Raw genomic sequence first — 22,019 nt, 5'->3', positions numbered from 1 at the left:
CACAGGTCTGCGATGCGATGCCTCCTGTCCTGTGAAAAGAACCCAAGTCACTCTGGAGAAGCCTGCTGTTGTGTTGTCATGGAGACATTGTACACCAGATCATCAGTGGCCCCTCCTTGACTCATGCAACTACCCTGAGGTTGCTGCTCCTCCAAAAATGCTTTCATCAGTCCTTCATGCCCTTTGCTCAACAGCAAAGATCACGAAGCAGCAACCTTCTGGTCCTTCTACAGAGCAGAACCCAACCCATCTTTAAAAGCAATCATCATCAGAACAGCAGGCTCCCAAGTATGTGTATGAGGACCCAAGTCCAGTAGTACCTTTAATTTTTTGTTGTCAAGATTTGAAGTCAGGCACAATGGAAAGAGTATGGGAAATGAACCCAAGACAAATCCCTGAAGAAGGTTTCAGGGTGCATGTTGGCACTTATTAAGCAAGGGCCAAAGCAACAGGAGCTAAGACAATGAGGCTTCAAGAGAGGTCCAATTCAGCCAAGCTCGAGAGTTAAAGTAATTCCGTGGCCCTCACTCTCCAACTAGCAGTTAGTGCTGACAGTGTCTGCAGCCCTAAGGAACTGTGACCCTGAAGCAATATTGCCCCTTATTCATGTCTGGCTTTGTTCTCAACATTCTATTCTGTCCTGTCTGCACCTCCCCTGACCCCATTCAACTCACTTTCAAACAAAGTGCCTTATTTCTGGCTCTTTAGGATACTCCAGGTATAATCAGACCTTCCCAGGTAGAACCAACCTTTGAAGATAGATAACAAGTATAATCAGGTGTCCTGGTCCCTCCTTCCCTTTCTATAAAGATGGCTGCTGAAATGAATCCACTTTCCCTCCTATGTTTCCAGGTCCCCCTGCCCTCACCTTCTCTTGAGTTAGCATAGATTTCTTAATAGGCCTTTCTGCCTCATCTCATCCTCCCCACTTGGAAATGTCATCGTGATTGTCTCTCTTGCTTAAAGTCCTCTAATCACAGACATACACACACTGCATGGATCTGTTGCTTGCTTGCCTCTCTAGACACTGAAGCTTTCTCACTTTGTCTACTGTACAAATCCCTTTGCCCACTTTCTCTATAGCTATGAATCACCTACTCATAAAGACCTGATTGTGCTCTCATCTCTTCCGCGTCTACGCCAGGTAGAATAGAATGCCTGCTACAGCAGATTACTCTGGGTGTGCAACGGTTGCTTAGTAGCTTTGCTCATTAAAAATTAGGTTCCCAGAAGACAGCTGTCTTTCATTACGGTGTTCTTGGTTCCAATACAGCATGGAATCAAATGCTGCGTAATGTAAAAGTGCTCAAACAGCACTTCCCCTAAATGTAAGGATGGAAGTCAGAACCTACGATGCTCTGTTATTCCATGGGTTCCTTAAACACATCAGTTAAGAGCTCAGATGTTATCAATACACTTTATGGTAAACATATTAATAAAAATCATATAAATGGGCACAAATATTGTTTTTCATATCAACATTTATGTATACCACATTATCTGGCTTTGCATATACATACCTTCTTGCTTAATACAAGACTAAGACAAGGCACAGAGAATAAAACCCAGGGCCAGAGAGAGGAGACCTATCCCAAAAGCCTAGCTTCTTAATCATACTACAGAACCCAATCATGCTTACATCTTGAAAACTGCTTCCAAAAGTAAAGGCAAGTTGTGAAACAAATGAAGCCAGAAAGTGTGAGTGCGTAACCGTTCAACATCCTTCCCAACGCTTAGTGCTCCAGCTATATTTCAATGATAACACTAGCAGGTTTACATCAGGTATTTCAGAGTATATCTTCACTTACAGTCAAAGAAATACAAAACCCCGTTGTCCATTACCATAAGCTATTAAGAAATTTTCACAATTTTATATCTATCTTTGTCATCATGGGTATAAAAAAATAAAGAGGTCAATATCAATTGTAGCATGGCAACTTTTCATTATCCAAATATTTGTTTTATTGTAATACACTGTCCACTAAAAGACATAAGGTAGGAGATATGACAACTTCCCTTGAGAGCACTCTTATTTTCTACTTCTAAAGAACAGGAGAATTTAATGAGATCATTTGGAAATTTTATTTATTAAAATAGCAATGAATTGTTCGGTTTCTGTTTAGAACATACTAATACAGGTTGTTCCTAATACATTTTCTCTTATTTCTTATGATCAATGCCTTCAGGGCCTTGTTTAACAAGAACAAAATACTTTCTAATAGAGGAAACTGAGAGGTATTATAGAAGAGTTGTGGAAACCACAAATAAATCAAGAGGTAAATATTGTGATTTTCAAGCAAAGAAATCCACATAACAAGTCATCTGCAAAGAAATGCAACAAACTGTTAATCAGTGCTATCAAGTCCAGTGTTCATGTTGTTTCTTCCTAGACCAGAATGTCTTAACCATACTATATATACCCAAACACTAACATGACCTCAGTCAAACTTTGAGACAAGCTCTCACTTTGTAGTTCAGACTGGTCTCAAACTCACGGTGTAGCCCAGGCTGGCTTCAAACTTGTGATCTTCTGCTCTGCCTCAACATCTCGGGTGCTGGGATATCATATATGCACAAGCTTGGCTAACAGAGGAAACATTTCTGGTACCACAGTTACTGCTAACAAACACAGGTGTAGTTGTTCAGTTTCATCAGTACATGTCAACTCCAACATCAGAAATGGCAGGCATGGGCAATCAGTCAGTACATGTCAACTCCAACATCAGAAATGGCAGGCATGGGCAATCAGTCCTAAGAGAACTGTTACTTCTCATGTCCAATCTTGAGATCCTTATGGCCCAGGGGCAGAGCTAAGAAACACATACATTATTAATAAATGCTACAGTATCACATTTTTTAATTAATTATGCCACACTGTTCTTTGCTTTTCTATAAACAAAAAGACCAGAAAAAAAAATCTTCCTTATTATCAGCCACTGGTCAAAACTTGTGAATAGTTTGAATATCCTGTGAGGACGGTGACAGTGCATGTTAAACTGAAACTACTAGTAAGATTTCTGGTGTTCAAGGTAGTTTTTTTTTTTCCCACAGAAAGTCAACAGACTTAGAATATCAGGAATTTTCCATCCAAGACAGAACTCTGATTTTAAAAAAAAAAAGTCTGTTTCCTAGCTTAAGCACAGCATTTACAGAACACGGCATAAAGTATTAGTTGGGCACCAGATAATACTATAAAGTATTATCACCAGAAATGTTTTGTGGATGATTTCAGAATGTGAATCACTATCAGAACACCAAGAAGCAGCCACTCAGACTCAGAGGAGATGTGGAAAGGAGAAAGAGCAGAGAGTGAAACAGGTAAGGTAATTAAGCTGTATCACATGGCTACAAAAATATTACAAGTTACACACTTTAGAAAAAAATAGGAGAATGGACTTCAAAGTACTGACATGCTACAATTTCTAAAGTCAAGTTAAAATATCTGTATAGTGAGTAACAAAGGGGCATTTCATGTTTTATTTCTCAATATTCCTTTACCCCAAACCCACAGAAAAATGGCTGAATGCACCAGAGCCCCACAACCAGCAAATGGCGCTTGTGACAACAGCACCACTTGCCTCTAAGTCACTCTATGTTCCTGATGATCTGGTTTAGAGGGGAACCTCCTCTGTGAAGAGGAAGGTTGTCTGGATCACATGGTTAACACACAGCGAGGCTGTCGTCAGTGGCAAATGAACGCAACCATCCCTGAATTTTAAGTTCCACACTTTGTTCACCTTTAGCTTACTGTTGGGAAAATCCCCTTACTTCACTCAAGTCAATACAGAAAAGCAGGTACTATTTACACTGAATCCATAATCATTTTCACTAAAAGGAATATGCCTATGTCTTGCTGTAACATATTAAAAGTATTCTTTTTTTTTTTTAAGATAGTCTAGCCTAGAACTCACTTTGTAGCCTAGGCTAGCCTGGACCTGTGGCAATCCTCCTGCTTCAGTTTCCTGAGCGTTGGTATGAGTCACCATGTCCGGTGGGAAATGAGTACTCTGAAACCTCACCATACCCAGACTTAAAAACACAGTGTAGAAGAATGTGCTCTGGAAAGGAGTCCACCATTTCTGGCAACTCACTGAAGTGGGGGAAAAAAAAAAACTTTGCTGTGCACACTGCAGATATGCTAAGGATGGTCGTTGGTTGCTCTGGGCTGCATTCTAGTATCTAAATGGAAACTGAAATAATCATGTAACATTTAAGATACAGAAGACTTGTACTGGAAAGCCCAAACCTATATTCTCCAACAGTCAATAGGACTTTTCCACTGTGGTTTCTGCTATCACATACACAAAAGTCAGGTAAAACCACTGCTTATATAAGAATCTTACAGTCTGATTTATAACTAGGTTGGAAATACATTACATCTGTTTCTCTAAAGAGGAGCCTAAGAAAGAGAATAATTTTATAAAGAGAATAGTGCTTCTCTTAAATATACTGGCAGAGAGGGAATTAAAAAAAACAGATTAAAGTAGAATTAAAAATTGGCAATAAATTTACTATGGACAGAGTGGCACTAGAGAAATCCAAGCATGTATTTCATTCTCTACACATGTGTGACCTTATTTGAAGAGTATTTACAAAGATTCTAGAAGGTTATGACCAGCTGGATAACGGAGGCTTTCAATTTTTAGTCCACCTCCGTAATATTTGTCAGTAGTTTCAGCTGAATAGTCTATCATTTTATGGCTGATGCTATTCATGTCTGCATACAGACTAATATTATAAGCAGTGCTACAGAAAGTATCACTGATCGAACATCTGCGCTCCTCTCTTTTCTTCTAATTATTCTTTTTAGGAAATTATTGCAGACAGAATTTAAAGTAAAAACACCAACTTTATAAAATTTGACCAAAACAACAACAACAAAAACCCCAACAAGCTGTTTGAGTAGGCTTCAGTAAATCCTGTCCAGACAAGCACAGTCTGCGCCCATCCCCACAGAGGCCGTGAAGACTGCTGGAGGACAGTGTGTGCAAAGGGCAAACTTAGGCTGAGACTCCAAGAAGTTGAGCTTGGCAAAAAGCAGGTCACCGTCCAGTGGAGTCTACACATTAGCTACCACAGCTGCTCTCCAAGAAGGGAAGACAGCAGAAGTAATTCTTACCATGCAACACACCAACAGTAGAAAGCAAAGTGATTGTTCACATTCTAAGAGCTCTTCCTGGGAGAAAAACTGAGGGGGGGGGGGAGACAAAAGCTTACAAAAGTGGATTCAGATTGTGTATTAACAGAAAAGAAATTAAGGAAAAATATTTCTCTTGAAGGAAGAGAACTTCCTACAACTGGCTGAAAAGAAGCCCTACAGAGCTGTGCTGCAAACTGTTACATGCTGTCTGGCCACGGACCAGAACAGGTAATCCGCAGCAGTCTCTGAAGGGAAGCAGTACCTAGCTTACGACCATAGGGAAGCAGTGCAAGCTCTTTTCATCGCAGGACAACCCCCAGCCCACCCCACCACAGCAGCAGTGCTCCTGCACCCGCCCTTCTGTACAGGAGGGAGCAGAGGCCACAGGGCCAGGGAACAAATCAGAGTGTGAGAGTAGCAGCATCAGAGAAGCACACACTTCAACACCTCAGTGCAGCAGCTCAGGACACAGGACTATGCAGCTGACTAGACCAGAGAAGCAACACCCTCCCTAGGAAACCAAATGTGAAATCTACTTATTGGTATTTTCATACTTATTTAAGAAGACATTCACTGTTGGAGCCCTGACAGTTCTCTTCCAGTATTCTTAACCATCAGATGTATTTTGGGGGAGTATTTATTCACATAATTTTGCTTATTACAGTTCTTTCTACAAAGACTGAATTTAAAAGTATCCACAACATTTTCAATTACAGTAACAACACATTAATAAATTATAAATTAACAAAATTTTTATATTTGCTTAAAAAATCATTTATCAAATGCTAACTTCCAGATTATCTGGAAAACTAAAGATACAAGTTGCTAGAAATCTGGCATCCCAATTAAATTCTGATTTTTAAAAGTATATAAAATGTCCCTCAAATTACTCCAAGTCCCACTGCAGAAGTGTTTATTTCACCCTTTTCATAAGGTATTAAGTTTACAACTTGCTAAACATTTTACCCAAACATGGGAAAACTGCCTGGAAATGCAAAGCACAATGAAGTAATTACATGAAAGGAACAAAATACCTGTTAGGACAGAGTCACTTCGGCCCCAGCACTGAGACCTGCAAATCTGGACTTTTCAAAGTTGCATAGCTGCAAGATGGTCACTGCTAACAAGCTATTGCACAGTTTTATTTCAGAAGAAACAATGTATTTCAGAAACTGCAGTTCAGTAGACTGTTCGACATTTAATTAACCAAATGTAATTATGTAACTTGATTTACTCTTTGGATGGCATTTTTATAATATTAAACCTTTAATTCAAACTACTAACATATTTTAGCTCTCCTACCCAGAAACCTATTTTTCATACATGGCCCGGGGGGGGGGGGGGAATGGAAGAACTTGAGATTATACTCTCCATTCACAGAATATTACACTGCTTTGATTACATTTCTTGGTTTCACACTGAAGAGTTTGTAAGAACTAAATTGTGTGGTTTTCAAGGTAAGAATAGGTAAATGTAGAAACATTATGTTGGGGAAAATGAAAACTCCCCAAACTTAAAAAAAAAACACACACACACCAAAAAAACCCAAATACATTAAAACAGCAGCTCTACAGAACTTAATAAAAAGTAAATCAACTTTGCAATTAGTTAACTTTGGCGTCTGAATACAAAATGTTTATCAGTGTCATCTATGCAGTGACTAGTCCAGGATGTGCAGCATTTTCAAAATCCCTGTGTGTCCCTTATATGCAAGTTTGGTACACTGAGTTCTGTGCTTCTTGTCCCTTTCTGGACAACCATGTGTCACAGAACTCAGATCCTGGCTGAATAAGCCTGCAGTTCTCATTTTTTCCAGAGTTCGATCTTCAAATCTTCTAGATTTCTCAAGCATCTTGAAAAGACAAGAAAACCTGCATAAAAACAAATTATTCTAAGTCATGGTCAATAATAGTAATGCAAATAGAAATTCAATACCCACTTCCTCATGAACAGTGCGCTTTTATTACTGCAGCCTTTCATACCTCCCCTTTTTACCACTTCAGAAATATATTCCTTTGTAGAATAAATCAAGAAACAAAATAATCAGTTAAAGCTTAACATAGTCTTAAAAAAAAAAAAGCAAAACTTAAGTCATTCCTTTTCCACAATAAATGCTGAGAACTGAGTACACACAGGCACACACACCCTCTCAAACTTAAAATCATCTCCCCAAATTACAAACAGTAAGCAACTTCATATTTAATCAAGAAGATACATATTCATGTCTCTTTTTTTATAGAGTTGGTAATTAAATTCTTATACTGTAGATACAATGTGGGGCCTTGCTATTAAAAAAAAAAAAAAATCCTTCAAGTTTTTGGAACCAGACTCCATTGGTTTGAATTTCTGCAGACAGCTAAGTATAAAGATCAACTTATCTCATGTAAGTTCATTTCAAATCTCAGGTACATGTACAGAAAGACCCCTAAGAAGGAAACACTAAGATGTTTAAAAAAAAAAAATAGATGTTGTCCGAGGTTAACAGAGATATGCTGGTAACTCTTGAGATGGGCTGTGTTCCAAAATTCCATAAGCTCACTGTGACATCAATGAAAAAAACTCTAGAGATGAGACCATGAAAAAAAAGCTTAGGTCTGCTCTGGTCTTAGTGTTTGCTCATCTTCAACAGAGCATATCAGAGCCTTTCAGGTACATTGGCCACTCTTCTGCCATCCAAGGACGCCAGAGGAATGATCATCTAAGATCCCGTCTTCTGGCACTTTGGTCTAGGACTGTGCAATGTGCAGAGCTGTGATTCTGTTCATCATCAGTCTGACTGATACTAGCACATACTAGAAGCATATTTACCTACAGGTTAAAGATTTTGGGATATGCTTTGGTATGTTAAACAATAAATTAAAAATACCACCATTTTAATGTAGCTCAGGTTGACCTGGAATTTCTGTTACCATGCCCAGTAAAACTTTCATTTTATTAGCACTGGTTTTTGGCATTTCTCTTAAAATGCTTCAGGATTTTTTTTCATCACTGTGCTGATCCAGACACAGGGCAACACTTACCAGCACTTTAAAGCATCCCCTCATCCAGAAAGCATTTTTCAGGTTGGGAACTCATCTCAGTAGCTTAAAGCCACCTGGCCAGCACACATAAAACTTTAGGTTCAAGCTTTGAGACAACAACAGGGCTTATCAGGGCTGCAGATGTACCTCAGTATAACTGCTGGCATGCACAAGATCATGGTTTGATTTCCAACATCAAGAAACAATAAAACCTCCACCTTTCTAATAGTTAAATAAAAACACAGACGTAAATGTGGCCCAATACAACATCACATCCCACTGCTCTGCACCAAAAGAAATCTTACTATATCATTTGTACATAGGGTCCTACCAAGTTCCCAGATGGTGGTCTTTCAGTGCCCCAGCCTCCCCGTGCCTCTGCTTTCACATGTAAACCAGCTGTAGTTCTCACTTTTGAATCTGTTAACCTTAAATTATCCTCATCAATACTGCAACAAAATTTCCTGAATGCATCACCTCCAAAAGCCTAAGACTTCTAAGCTAAGGAGCAAGAGCTACTAACAATAACGTCTATCTATTGTCTGTGGAGGCAGGGCAGGTGTAGAGGTCAGAGAACATGGGGGACGTGGTTCTCTCCTACTATGCAGGTCCCTGGTATCAGGCTTGGCAACTGGCACTTTTACCATCGTCTTAGTTTGGATTATCATTACTGTGACAAAGCACCATGACCAAAAGCAATTTGGGGGAAGAAATAGTTTATTTGGCTTACCCTTCCACAGCACTGTTCATCAAAGGAATTCAGAACAAGAACTCAAACATGACAGGAACCTAGAAGGAGGAGCTGATATGGCAGAGGCCACAGAGGGGTGCAGCTTACTGGCTTGCTCAGCCTGCCTTCCTATAGACCCAGGACTACCAGCAGAGGGCTGGCACCACTATAGTGAGCTGGACCCTCTCACATCAATCACTATTAAGAGAATGTCCTGCAGGCTTGTGTACAGACTGATCTTCTGAAAGCATTTTTTTTCAGTTGAGGTTCCCTCTTCTCTAGCTTGTGTCAAGTTGACAAAAAAACTAGCCAGTACACACACTGAGCACCTTGCTAGCGTAAAGACCACGAAATTATCAAAATAACAGGAAGTGTGAGGATGGCAGAGAACAAGACCTCAGAACATTTCCAACCTCTAATCACAGCTGTTTGGCAACTCTACTGTTGGCTCTAGCGCTCTTACACTGAGTCTTCTCAGTCTTCTGAAGCATTCCAAAATCAGCTAAAGGCTCCATACTTAAAATAGCAGTTAAATTAACCTTATTTTTCAAAGCTAAATGATACCTTCTTTAACTTACGGGAACGAACAATGATACTCATGGGTTCATCTTTAATTCACTAAGCACTTTTCAAATAAACTAAGTCAGCAGAACAAAACTGTTCTCCGTTTGGTACTATAATATATTGGCTTATTAGAGATACAAACATTTCACAATATATTAAGGATGGGAAGAAGAGTGCCTAGTCACAGGCTGCAACTTTCTGAAGGAAATGCTACCTAGTTAATCATCTCAAAATGGCTCAACTAGTCATCAGTGTCAGAACACCTGGGACTGTGTCCTCACCAAGTCAACTGCTGAGCTGTGTAACAGGGCCAACAGTACTCAGTGTTACTTTCACATCTGCCGAGTAACAGACAGAAAATTATGCTCATACCATGAGCACATAATACTTTTCAATGACCACAATTATAGTCTCTAGGAAAACACATGGGGCAAAGCTCAAGTGTGTAGATTAAACTGTCTTTGCAACCTGGGACTTGAAGAGTGCCTTGCTTCTTTTTATCTTTGTGTGTGAGAGAATGTGTGCAAGCCAGAAGTTGACATCCTGGATCATCTTCAGTCACTTTCCACCTTATTTTTGATACAGCGTCTCTCATTAAACCTGGCGGTTGCCAACTACGCTAGACTACCTGGCAATAAGCTCCAGTACCTGTCCACCTCTGCCTTCCCAACATTAGGCTTCAGTGTGTGCTACCTGCCCAGTGCTTTTTTACATGGGTTCAGAACTCAAGTCTTCATCCTTCCATGGCCTCTCCTTAGCCTATCTTCCTTAACCACTTGATTCAGATTATGCATATGCCATGTATTTTGATGAGTGTGGTACAACGTGCTTTTTGAAACCATGGGCCCTAACTACTCTGAACCTTAAAGGATTCTTCCTGGAAAATGTGGTCATAATGTGTACTTCATTGTTTGTGTGTTTCCTCCCGGTATTAAGCTTTAATTAAACAAACAAATGTGTTTTAAAGTACCAAGAGTATTCTAGTTACTCAATACCTACCTCTATTCAAGAGTCAACAACAGTCACTTCTAATGTATTTTTTGCGGGGAGTGGTTTTTGGTGCTGGGAATTAAGCCCAGGGCTGTGACGGTTAAATGCGCATTCTAACACTGATCAAGACTCTTAGCCTCCTTAGTATATCTTTAAATGTGTGTTTTTATATAGCAGTCTTACAAAATACCTAGAAAACAGACACACGCATGCACTCAGAAATGTAGTTAAGTAGAAAAAGCTGAAGATGAAAATAGTAATCCAAAAATAACAGTTTACAAATCAATTTAAAAAGGAGGGGGGACAATTACCCATAACACAGGAATCTGATGCGCTTAATCTGAAGGGTGCTCTGGACAAGATCTATTTACTTCAAACCATTCATCTATGCAGCTAGAAAAGAGCAAAATTAGAAAAGGTAAATCCTGTGTATAATTATATATCCGAACAATCATAAAGCCAAAGACACTGGACTTCAGTGTCTTTGGAGGAAAAAAAAAAAAATCAGTATTTTTAACGATCACACCTGACAAATACAGTAAAAGAAAGACATTAATTATACTTCAATTATCCTATATTATTATTATGCTATGAATTACTTTCCATTTTAAAAAGGGTAACTTTTCCCTTAAACAACTATCATTTCATTAATATTCAAAATCAATTAATGGTTAGAAAAATATTTCCTTTACAAAAGAGTTACATACAGACCTATTCAGGTTACCTATCAATAAAAGTAGCATTAATTTTTAATTCTTAACAACATTGCATAACATTTAAAAATTTCACATTTAAATGTAATAATGGAACCTTTAATTCTACCCTGCTCTGTAATACATATAATACACAGAAAAAGATATCATCTGTTGAGTATTCATGATCTTACTGGAAATTATATATAGGGTATATACAATTAACCTCTTTCTTTGGGTTTGTGTATGTTTGTGTATGTACATGCATGTTTGTGTATGTACATGCATGTTTATGTATGTATGCACACATGTAGAAGCCAGTCAGATACAGCCTTGGAGGTCATTCCTCAAGTGCTGCCCCTCCCCCTCCCAGCAGGGCCTCTCACTAGCTTGGAATTCCTAGGTGGGTTAGTGAGGCTAGCTGGGCGGGGAGTCCCAGGGACCCAGCCACTTCCACCTGCCTAGCACCGAGACTGTAAGCGCCTGTCACCACACCAGCTGTTTTTGTGGGTTCCGAGGCTTGAACCCAAGACCTCATTCTTGCAAGACAAGCACTTTGCTGAGCTATCTTTGCAGTAAATTCGTTAGAGTAATTACCACCAAAATCCAGTTTCTCAGTCCCACTTCAAGCGCTCTCTGTAGTGTTATGTGCAGTGGCTGCTCCAGTCAGCACAGGTGTAACACATTCCCTTCAATATACAAAGTTCAAATTCACAAAACTGTGGCAAATGAGAAAATCAATGTCCTCAAAGGACAAGTCATTTGGTCAGCAGCTTGGAGGTTACTAAAGCGGATTAGAACTGCTCAGCATTCTCACTGGTGGGATATGTTAATTTCTGGATGCTCATAAAGCCAGGTTAGCTACTATGCTAACGGGGTAAATGAAGAAATACCATGCTCATACCCCAACAGGAAGGCTCTCCAGTGCAAATAATGGAAAAAAAAGTTCAAGTACCTCAACCAATACTCATGTCTTCCAAGTGACTAAAGCAGCAACTCAGACCACTATAACCTTTGCGTTAATTATCCTACCCCAATGTGGTTATGACATACTTTCAATCTGGTCTAAACCACTCAACCCTAAAAACCTCCATCTATATCTGAAAGCAAAATGCTCCAGCTGTGGTTACAACCCACTGTGCACCTGAATATACTCATGTGGTCTAAAACGGGTTCTTCCTGGCCAGCCATGTGACCTGTGCTCGCCATGAGAAGTCAATAAGTAACTTCAGATCCCATTTCATGTAAACTAATATCAACCCAGTGTCTATTGTAAACTACCTCACTGTTTGTTTAGACAGGGATACCCCTTTCTCCTAGATGCCCAAGCAGGAAATCAGTACTCTGAATTGTACGTTTTTATTCTCAGGCATTTTCTTGATAACTCTAAAGGTATGTTTTCTTAAAACATAGTATTACCTCATGTTTCAGAACTTAAATTAGTTAGTGCTACCATAAATATCATGCCTCATTTGCCTTCTTCATGAATGCTTTTCAATTTGTATTCCATTATATAAGTATAGCACATGGACTTGATACCACATAATCCCAGCTACTTGGAGGCAGGAGGATGGTAGGTTTAAGGCCAGCCTAGAAGACTTGGGTGAGATCTTGTTTCAAAATAATGACAAAGAGTATATCACAATTGATTTATCTATTTTTTTTACTATAGACATTTTCAATTATCTATGAACAGTCTCTAAAAGGTCACACCAATATATATATTAATGTCTTCACTAATTACAGTTTGAGTTGGCTCCTTAAAGTCATAGTAAGGCTTTCTCAGTGCTAGTTCATATCCTGGTTTACATGTCTTATTTCCCTACCCACTCCCCATAGTTCTGGGAAGAACCACTGCACTCTCTAGAATTTTTCTGCAGCACAGACTCAATAGTGGAATAACTGACCTGTAACATACACTCTGCAATTATAGCTGCCTAGCAACGGCATCACTCCTTTTTATGGAATTGCTAAAAAATTTTCATTTTCAAAAATATTTTATTGTAATTCATTTATTTATGGGGGCAGCTCGTGTGCTTTGGTGACCATGTGGTGGTCAGAGCCTACAAGACCAAGTTCCACCTGAGGGTCCTGGGGATCAAACTCAGGTTGTCAGGCCTGGGGCTAAATCCTTTCCCCAATGAACTATTTCATTGGCCGCAATTTTTTTTCTGCCTTTTAATGTTCTATAGTCTTTCTTACAGATTTTCAAGAGCCTACTATTATTCCAGTATCTCATTACTATTTTCAGGTACTCTGTTACAAATATATATATTTGGGGTGGGGTCAGTGATTCTGAAACAAGGCTTTGCTATACACTCTATGCTGATCATAAACTGGAGATCTTTCTGCTTCAGCCTCCTAAATACTAGACTTACAGTAAAATACTACCATGCCTGGCACTATGTGTTGGTATAATGTTCTTGTGGAATGTATACAATTTACCCTTGTTCATTCAAATGCTTATTTCTCTACCTCAGTATCTGGTTTCAATCCAGACATTGCATTGTTATGCTTATTCTAAGCAGTGCCTGTCTTAAGTTTGTATAAACATGCCATCATTTGTTCTCTGTATTGTCAATAAAACAACCAGCCAGTCCTGAGCAATGGAGAGAAGAGGGTGGGACATCCTGGTCTGGAGGGGAGGGGAAAGGAAGCGAGTGGGAGGAGTAGAGAGGAGAGGCTGGCAGGAGAGGACTTGGAACCATGAGGAGAGATGAACATATGACTAAAAGTAAGTATAATGTGGGAAATCTGAATGGGAGGAAACTATACAGGCTTGGGGGTTTAGGATGGAGTAATTATTGCCCAGCATTGTGCTCTAGGTTAATTAAGAAAATCCTAGTCTCTGTGTGGTGATTTGGGTATACAGCTGGTTTAGGAATAACCTCTGCTTAACTAAAAGATAAATCAATACTAAACTTTAACCATCAACAACTACGCATGCTTTTTAATAAACTTTTCCACAAATTTATAAACTCAATGTAGCAAGGTTTGACGGTAAATATCAGATTAAAGGCAGACCACACAACATATTTTTTTTTTTTTTTACCAGAAGACATGTTCATTTTTAAAAGTATTGTATGCTTGGAATGTTAATGAGGTTAGTGTCATATATAATTAAGAAAGAAATCAGACTGGTAGGTCATGAAGACAAAAGCCAATGCATATAGAACTGAGAACTGTGACAACACAGCCTGATGGAATCTTGAGCAGGGTCATGGGGGATGAAAGCCCTTCAACACTGCATTACTGCATGGCTTGTTGTATTTAAGTGTGTTCTCATCTGCAGCTTTTACACAGTAAAAGCTACAGCCTACAAAAGTCATCTGCTACAGCAACTGACCAAAGGACAATGTGTTATTTCAAACATAAAACTTTTGTCGTCAGGTTAAGAGCCATTTCCACTACAAAGTCTATTTTCTGCCTCACATGTAAATATGCTATGATTTTTTAACAGTCAATTTTATCAGTCTTCTAACTGTATCTGTGTGAGTGTATGTATGTAGGTGTACCATGTGTGTGCACATGAGCTCTTGGATGTCAGGAGATGTCACAGCCTCTGCAACTGGAGTTACAGGAGGCTGTGAGACACCATCTGAGTGCTGAAAAAAAGCCCAGGTCCTCTCCACAAGAGCAGAAAAGCACTCTTAGCTGCTGAGCTAGCTCTGAGCATCCTCACGCTTATTTTGGGGACACAGAGAGAAGAGGCATATATCTTAAGCAAAAAGAAATAAAGTTCCTTACCAAAAGGTCAAAAACAATTCCTTATTTTTTCTTACTTTCTTAGATTTTGAATTTCACTAGTATTGCAGAGACAGCCTAGAATTTTTCTTTCAAACTTAAAGAAGGGACTCAACTGTCTTTCTGTATCAGTAAGTAATCAATACCAGCACCATTTACCAACAGCTTACTCTGTCTACACCACCTCTAGTCAAACTTTTTTTTCATTTTTTTTTAAATTTCTTATGCCAACATTTTCCAAATATTTACACATTTAAATCCTCACAACTAAGTGAAGCTTGTACTATTGTCCTTTAGCATTCAAAGATAAGAAAATCAAAACCAGCCTAAGATCACATAAAGAATTAATTAGTGGAAGGATTAAGAGTCCTAATTGCAGCCTCTGTGTCCTTAGGTCCCATGCTGTGGTCTTCCCTCGCAGGCTCACATGTTTATGGACTCAGTTCTGTCCTAACTTGTTTCATTTCTGCATCTCTTAGGACATGTGCCAGCAGGATTCTTCTTCAAGAGTGTGGTTGCTGCTCTTTAGCCCTTCTCATTAGTCCATATATATATTTGGAAATATTATGTCCAGATTTGATTGGGATAGCATTAACTATATAGATTAATTTGGGTATGAATCTTATTTTATAATACTGCTTTTTTTTCATACCCACCATGCTTTACATGCATATTAATCTTAGATACCTTATGTTTCTATAACCATTAGGTACATATACGTACATATGTACTCATTACACTGAACCCAGGGTTGGGGATTCAGCTCCATGGTAAGAAAGGCTCAGACATGCAGAATCCCAAGTTCTATCTCCAGTACCAAAAAATGAAAACAGACGTGGAAAAATGGAAGCCAGGCACAGCGACACACCCCCCAAGTCACTTGCTCTCAGGAGGCTGAGGGAGGACACAGGTATGAGGGAAGCCTAAACTACAAGGAAAATTTGAAGCTATGCTGGGCAATATAGTTAAGATTCTGTCTGTGAAAATAAAGTCAAAACTTGGCAAGCTAAAACTGTTCAATTTTCTTTTCTTGACTTATTTACTATTTTAGTCAGGAAATTTTTTAAATAATCAAAATAGTTTATATCAAGATAAACAGATAATCAAGAAGTTTTCTGTATTTACCTTTACATACTAACTCTGTTCTAAGTAATGCTACCTGTGATGTCTATTTGTGTGACATTGGTATACACTGTTAGTTTAGTTAATATCCTTTTAATTCTGTATTTGTCTACCTTTAAAGCATGTTGCTTAACAACATCGTATTCCAACATTTCACCTACTTTCGATTTATTCTTATAGATACAATTACTGATATGTTTGGATTTATTTTTGTGTCCTCATTTTGCATTGTTTACTGTGCTTTCTCCATGCTGTTCCTACAGCTCCCATTAAGTAAAATTCCACCTTATTCCTTTCCTTTGTTCAAAAGCTGTAACTTTCTATTCTTTTTTAAAATTAAAATATACTTTGTTATTTCTTTTAATTGTGTGTATATATGTAGGTATGTGCATGCAAGTGCCAGTGCCCTCTGAGGCCAGAGGTGTTGGAACCCTCTGCCTATACCCTCCCCCAAAGCTAGAGTTGAAGGTAGTTGTGAGCTGCTTGACATGGGTGCTGGGAATTAAACTGGCCAGTATGTGCTTTTAACTCCTGAGCCAACTCTCCAATCCCTATTCTTTTTGTGTTTACCTTCAACAGTGTTTTGTTTTGTTTTATTTGGCAACAGGGTCTCTCTACCAGGCCTGGAACTCACTATGTAGACCAGGCCAGCCTAGAATTCAGAAACCAACAGTTTCCTACCATGCCTAGCTTTGTTTTTTAAACTAAAAATGGTCCTGTGTTATTCTAAAAGCAAAAAGAATGCACAAAAAAAAAAAAAAAAAACAAGTGGGCTTTGAGGTCAATCTGCTCGAATTCCCAATCTGTTGGAATCTCGGCTTGCCATCTGCTAGAAATAAATGCCTGGGAACAGTCCTACTGTCTTCTTTGTCAGCTGTAAAGTGAAGTGGTTGCTATGCTTAAACAGACACCTACTGGCCAAGCTGAAAACACCTGCACAGCACTGAGCGCTTTAAAAATGGCAGCCTTCAAGATACAACAGATGCCTGTTCACATTTTCTCTGAGCAAGTGGGAGAAAGGGAGATGGGGTGTTATTAAGATCCTAAGTTGAGCAGAAGAGTTTGAATGAAGAAGAAGCCTTTTAAGCCCTAACTGCAATGTTTGACTAAAAGAATAATCACTTTGCTTTAATATCAACTTAAAGTAACACTAAACTTACCCTTTATGATATATACACAGGCAAGGTAGCCGTGCTATGGTGTCTCCCTGCTGCAGTTCTTCAAGGCATATTGCACATTCACCTGCGTCTTTACTCAGCACATCCTCTGTGAAGAAAAACAATTCAGTACAGTGAAACTAGCCACCAAACTAAAACACAAAAACCACCAACCAATGACTTAGCCTTCTTATACAATTACAGAAAACTCAGCACAGATACTTGAAGTACTATGCACAAGGAGTGAACTGCCCCTCACACCTGCTTCTAGACAGTGTCTGGCATTCCCATTTCACTGAGGCATGAGAGTAAGCAAGGTCACACTACCATGGTTCTCAGCTTGCACGAGATCCTGATCCACAATAAGCTAACAACTTAACTTATTTGTAATTTGTAACTCATATTCTTTCCCGTGTATCAATATTAATTTAGTGTCCAAGACAGTTTAATTGTGTGGTTGAAAGGACACGAATATAAAACACCATTTTAAGTTTTTTTTTTTAACTAAAGGAAACAAACAAAAAAATCACCCAACAGGGTAAAAAGCTGCTTATCTAAAAAAAGATGCAGAAGGGTATCAATGCTCTTGTTTACATTCTCAAAGTGACTTCAGAAAGTTCGGAGTTTTGAAGACCTGGTACAGGGAGACATTCTTCATAACTTTTCCCATCAGCAATGCCATACCAACCCCAGACAGTGATTTAAGGCTTCCAGACAGCACTGAAAGTACTATAAACACTCTGTGATGTCTGAAAACACAAGGGAAAACCCCTTATACAAAGCAGATATTCCTTTAAAAAATTCTAAAATTGTAATTTAAATGGTTTTAATGTTATTTTAATTTATTTTGAAACAGGGTCTTATTATGCAGTCCTGGGTGGCCCAGATTCACTATGTACAAAAGACTGGCCTCAAATTTACAGAGATCCTCATCTGCCTCTGCTTCTGCCCTGAGTGCAGCAAACAAAGGTACACACCACTACACCCTGCCTAGTGTTCTATATTAATGTTTAAAGAGATCCTGCCTGAATTAGTGTGTTAGCTCAGAAAACTAAAGCATGCTATTACTACAGAGTATGAATAAAACACTTTCCGAGAATAGTGTGGCTCCTCTCAATGATTCATTCAGAGACAACAGATTGAGAGAAAACAGCCTATTCTTGGTTCACAGAGAAGCCTGGTAATGAACAACTTCCATGAATAAAAAGCTATCAGCACTCATACCCCAATGTATCACAATCAGCAACTAAGACAGAGATAAGAGCAAAGTGTTACACCCTTTCCCTCAAGTTCCCATACTTTACTGTTTTCTGTGGACCCTGGAGCGCTGCTGTCATTGTCATTACTAGATACAAGCCTTTGCTTTTTCTGTTAGAGTCCTCTTCTATCTCCCTCCTCCCCTCTTCTTTAACTCCACTGAAGCCTATCACTTAAGGACCAGTTAACAGTTAAAGCACTAAATAGACAGATAGCAAAGAGAGAGCAAAAGATAATGGGTTTCATCCCAGCACTATCAAACAGAGGAAAAAAACGCTTTGTAAAAGTTTGTAATTCTAAAACATACAGTATATTCCCGCCATGTAACCCGCAAAAAAAAAACCCAAAACAAACAAACAAACAAAAAAAACCACACCATAAAACCTAATAAAGCTATGAATGAGTTTTCTAATAACTTCAAGAATGAAGCTCTACTTTTTGCAGCCCATACACGGCTGTGAGGGGGGAAAAAAAAAAACAAAAAAAACCCACCTCCATTAGTTATGACTCATAATCCCAGCACAGGGAAAGCTTAAGGTAGGAGGACCACGCTCAAGGTTGCCCTGGGTCATAAAGAGAGACTCTGTCTCAAAAGAAGCAAAAGCAAACAAAACTGCAGCACATACCAATCTTAAAACACATTGGTTTCTTTTATCTGACTGATAATGCCTCAGGTTTCAGTAGACATCAACTCTCAAATCTCACTCATTGCAAATAAAAAGATAAATGAAATGAGCATTTGAATACAAATGCCATTACCATTTTCTCATAAGGTCCATATCACAGATTCAACATGAACTACAAGTATGAAGAACTTTAACACACTCTGGATATATTGTTGTAAGAAAAATACATGACTTCTAACACATCTATGTTGACCTGTAGTCAGGTCTCATTTCTTTTTACAAAAGTCTTTTTAGACTTTGCAATGACAATTTAAATAATCATTAAAACTAAAATATTTAGTTAAAATTTGTATTGAATGTAGTATTTCTAAATTTTATCCTACCCATAAAATTCATACACCAAAGGCAAATCCAATCTGTAACATTGTATTTTAAGAATTCTACATAATGCTGCTTTAAACTTGACACAGCAAGTATGAGCCTAAGATACTTTGGATGTACTACCTCAATTCAGAATGTTGTGTTAAAAGCAGTTACTTTGATTTTTAATTCCTTTCAGCTCCAGGACAACGACACCTGTATTTTCAGCATCAAGGCAAGCTCTCACACACCAACAACCCAAACAGCAGCTTAAACCAGAGCTCAAGTTCTGCTGGTAACAGCTTCCTGTAAAACCCTATCTGATCAGACAATTAGAAGTACTCCATGCTCAAATGCTATCTGGGAAGCAACCAAGTTAGAATGCAGTTTGTTCTTAAAATAAACTTTCAAATAAAAATACTCAGTTTTTCAAAATTTAAAGTCTTTCCAATACGATCTACCTGAAAATGTTTTTACAGTTAAAAAAAAAAAATCATTATGTAATGTGAAAACTCAACTGTGTTTTTTCAAAGTGTTCATTAGGGAGTAGTTGGAGTAAAATTGGTATACCATATATCACCCTACCTCTCTGGTGCCTTATTATCTATGTATTAATTCTGACATACTGATATGGAAAAGGGGTAAAGTTAAAACAATGACTTTTAACAACAGGTGGATGCCAGAATCACTTTGGGGATGCATTCTAGCTCAACACAGAAACAGGTACCTGAGTTTCTCGGCATCCTACCATATACAGTTGCCTCAGAAAGGGGGGGGGGGGGGCAGAAACAGCAGATGAAGATTACAAAGTGCATGAGATTTCTAGTTGAGCTGAGCATAGTGGCATAGCCCTATAACCATACCCAGAAGACTGAAACAGGGGAAAGCTATTCAAGGAAGCTAGGGTACACAGTGAGAAATAGGTCGGGGTGGAAAGACCACCCATAAAAAATGTAAAAATTTATGCGCTAGGCATGTGGCACACACCTCTATTCTCAGCATTTGGGAGGCAGAGGCAGGAGTATCCCTCTGTGAGTTCAAGGCCAACCTGGTTACACAGTAAGGACAGCCTAGGCTACATAGGGTGGTCCTCTCAAAAAACAAACAAGAACCCCATAAAACTAAATTAAAAAGTAGAAAATTGAAAAGTTAATACAGATTTCCATTTTGCTAGTAGTTTGACTAAGTGAGTCAACTTTTGAAACATCCTACTACTTGTCTTCAATATTAACATAGGGAATATACTCAAAATATAAGATTTTAAAGACTTATATAAAATATTTTTTTAAGTTAAAAAAATACTACATGAACTTTGCTTTGTTATTAGGAAGTATTTTAAGGACTTTTTTAAAAAAATAAAAGTCAGTTACCACCCTATTTCTTTTTCTCCTGCCCTTGATATTCCAGTGTTCAAAGAAACTCATGTTGACTGGAACTGCTGAAATACTTCTGACATGTGTGTGTGTGTAATATATATATATATATATATATATTACACACACACACACACACATACATATATATATATATACCCATGACTATGGTCTCTAGAACAGTAACATGCAGGTAACTGCGCCTAACACTGTATACACTGTGGCTTCATCCACAAAGGCAACACAAACAGGTACTTTATTACTTTCTTTTGCACACACTTGTATTTTATGTTAGTCTTACACAATAACAACTTATCTACATTTACATGTGAGGAAAAAGGCTTGAGGAAGTTAAGTAACTTATCAGAAGCACTTAAATTAGTTGTGTTTTGGGACCGCAACTTGGATTTAGGTTGATTAATTAAGTAGCATTTTGCTTACTTCATGAATTTTGCTATTTGTAATTTCACTCCATTTTAAAACTTTTTAAAATTAAAATAGCGTAAATACTGATGCAAATGAACAGTTTTAGACAACCTTAAGTGTGTGAAACTCTCAAGCTAGAGAATATATTAGAGAAAGTATTTTTTTTTTATAACTTTAGTTCTTTAAAACTCTGTGGATGCTAGGGCCCTCAGGCAGAGGTGCTGGGCCTTGTGACTTGCCTGTAGCCACAGGCAGTGTGAACTGCCCGGTATGGGTGCTAGACATTAACTGCCGTCTTCTGTAAGAGCAGTGCAGTCTTACTGAACCGTCTCTCTCCAGCCCTTGGGCAAAGTCTTCAGACTGGTCACAGCTGATGGATAGGAGTTAATAATATGTTACAAAGTTGAGAGTAGAAATCAGCTCACCCTCCACTGCTTGACCAGCTTTAAGCAATCTTGGCCAACAACATGTTCTGTCCAAAAAGAAACAGTATCATCTGTGCTATCTACAGCGGCCACATACCAACTGGAATCAGCTCTTGAATTTTCAATATTAGCAGAGGTAAATTATCAAACCTCAGAATAGACAGTAGCTAACAAACACAATTATGAGCTAATTATAAACTTCTGTAAATTGATATTTCACTTACAGCTTCTCAAGCTCTTTAAAGTTTGCATTGTCCAAAGAGATTACTTACAATTCAAGCAGCCAACTATGCAAAATTAAAAGATTTAGCAGGTCCAAGCACATACCCATAGAGTTATTGTGGATCAAGACAACATGAAGAAAAGCAGACAGCCAAGTCTCCAAAAGCCAAA

The 22,019-nt window shown here is 38.4% G+C and overlaps 1 protein-coding gene across 1 annotated transcript in view; it reads right to left on the bottom strand.

The window, feature by feature from the left end:
• Positions 1–1,461: 1,461 nt before the first annotated feature.
• Znrf2 (zinc and ring finger 2) overlaps positions 1,462–22,019 on the bottom strand; it is a 72,432-nt gene continuing 51,874 nt past the window's right edge. Inside the window, exons 4-6 of the mRNA XM_055611820.1 lie at positions 17,163–17,268; positions 10,756–10,837; positions 1,462–7,011 (exon numbers count right to left, since the gene is read on the bottom strand). Of these exons, the coding sequence (XP_055467795.1) occupies positions 10,780–10,837; positions 17,163–17,268 (164 nt within the window). The 3' untranslated portion in view covers positions 1,462–7,011; positions 10,756–10,779. The remainder of the gene's footprint in view (positions 7,012–10,755; positions 10,838–17,162; positions 17,269–22,019) is intronic.

Source organism: Psammomys obesus, unplaced genomic scaffold, assembly GCF_907164565.1.
Source record: "Psammomys obesus unplaced genomic scaffold, mPsaObe1.curated_primary_1811, whole genome shotgun sequence".
Classification (NCBI taxonomy): Eukaryota; Metazoa; Chordata; class Mammalia; order Rodentia; family Muridae; genus Psammomys; species Psammomys obesus.
This window is presented reverse-complemented; position numbering and strand designations above follow the sequence as displayed.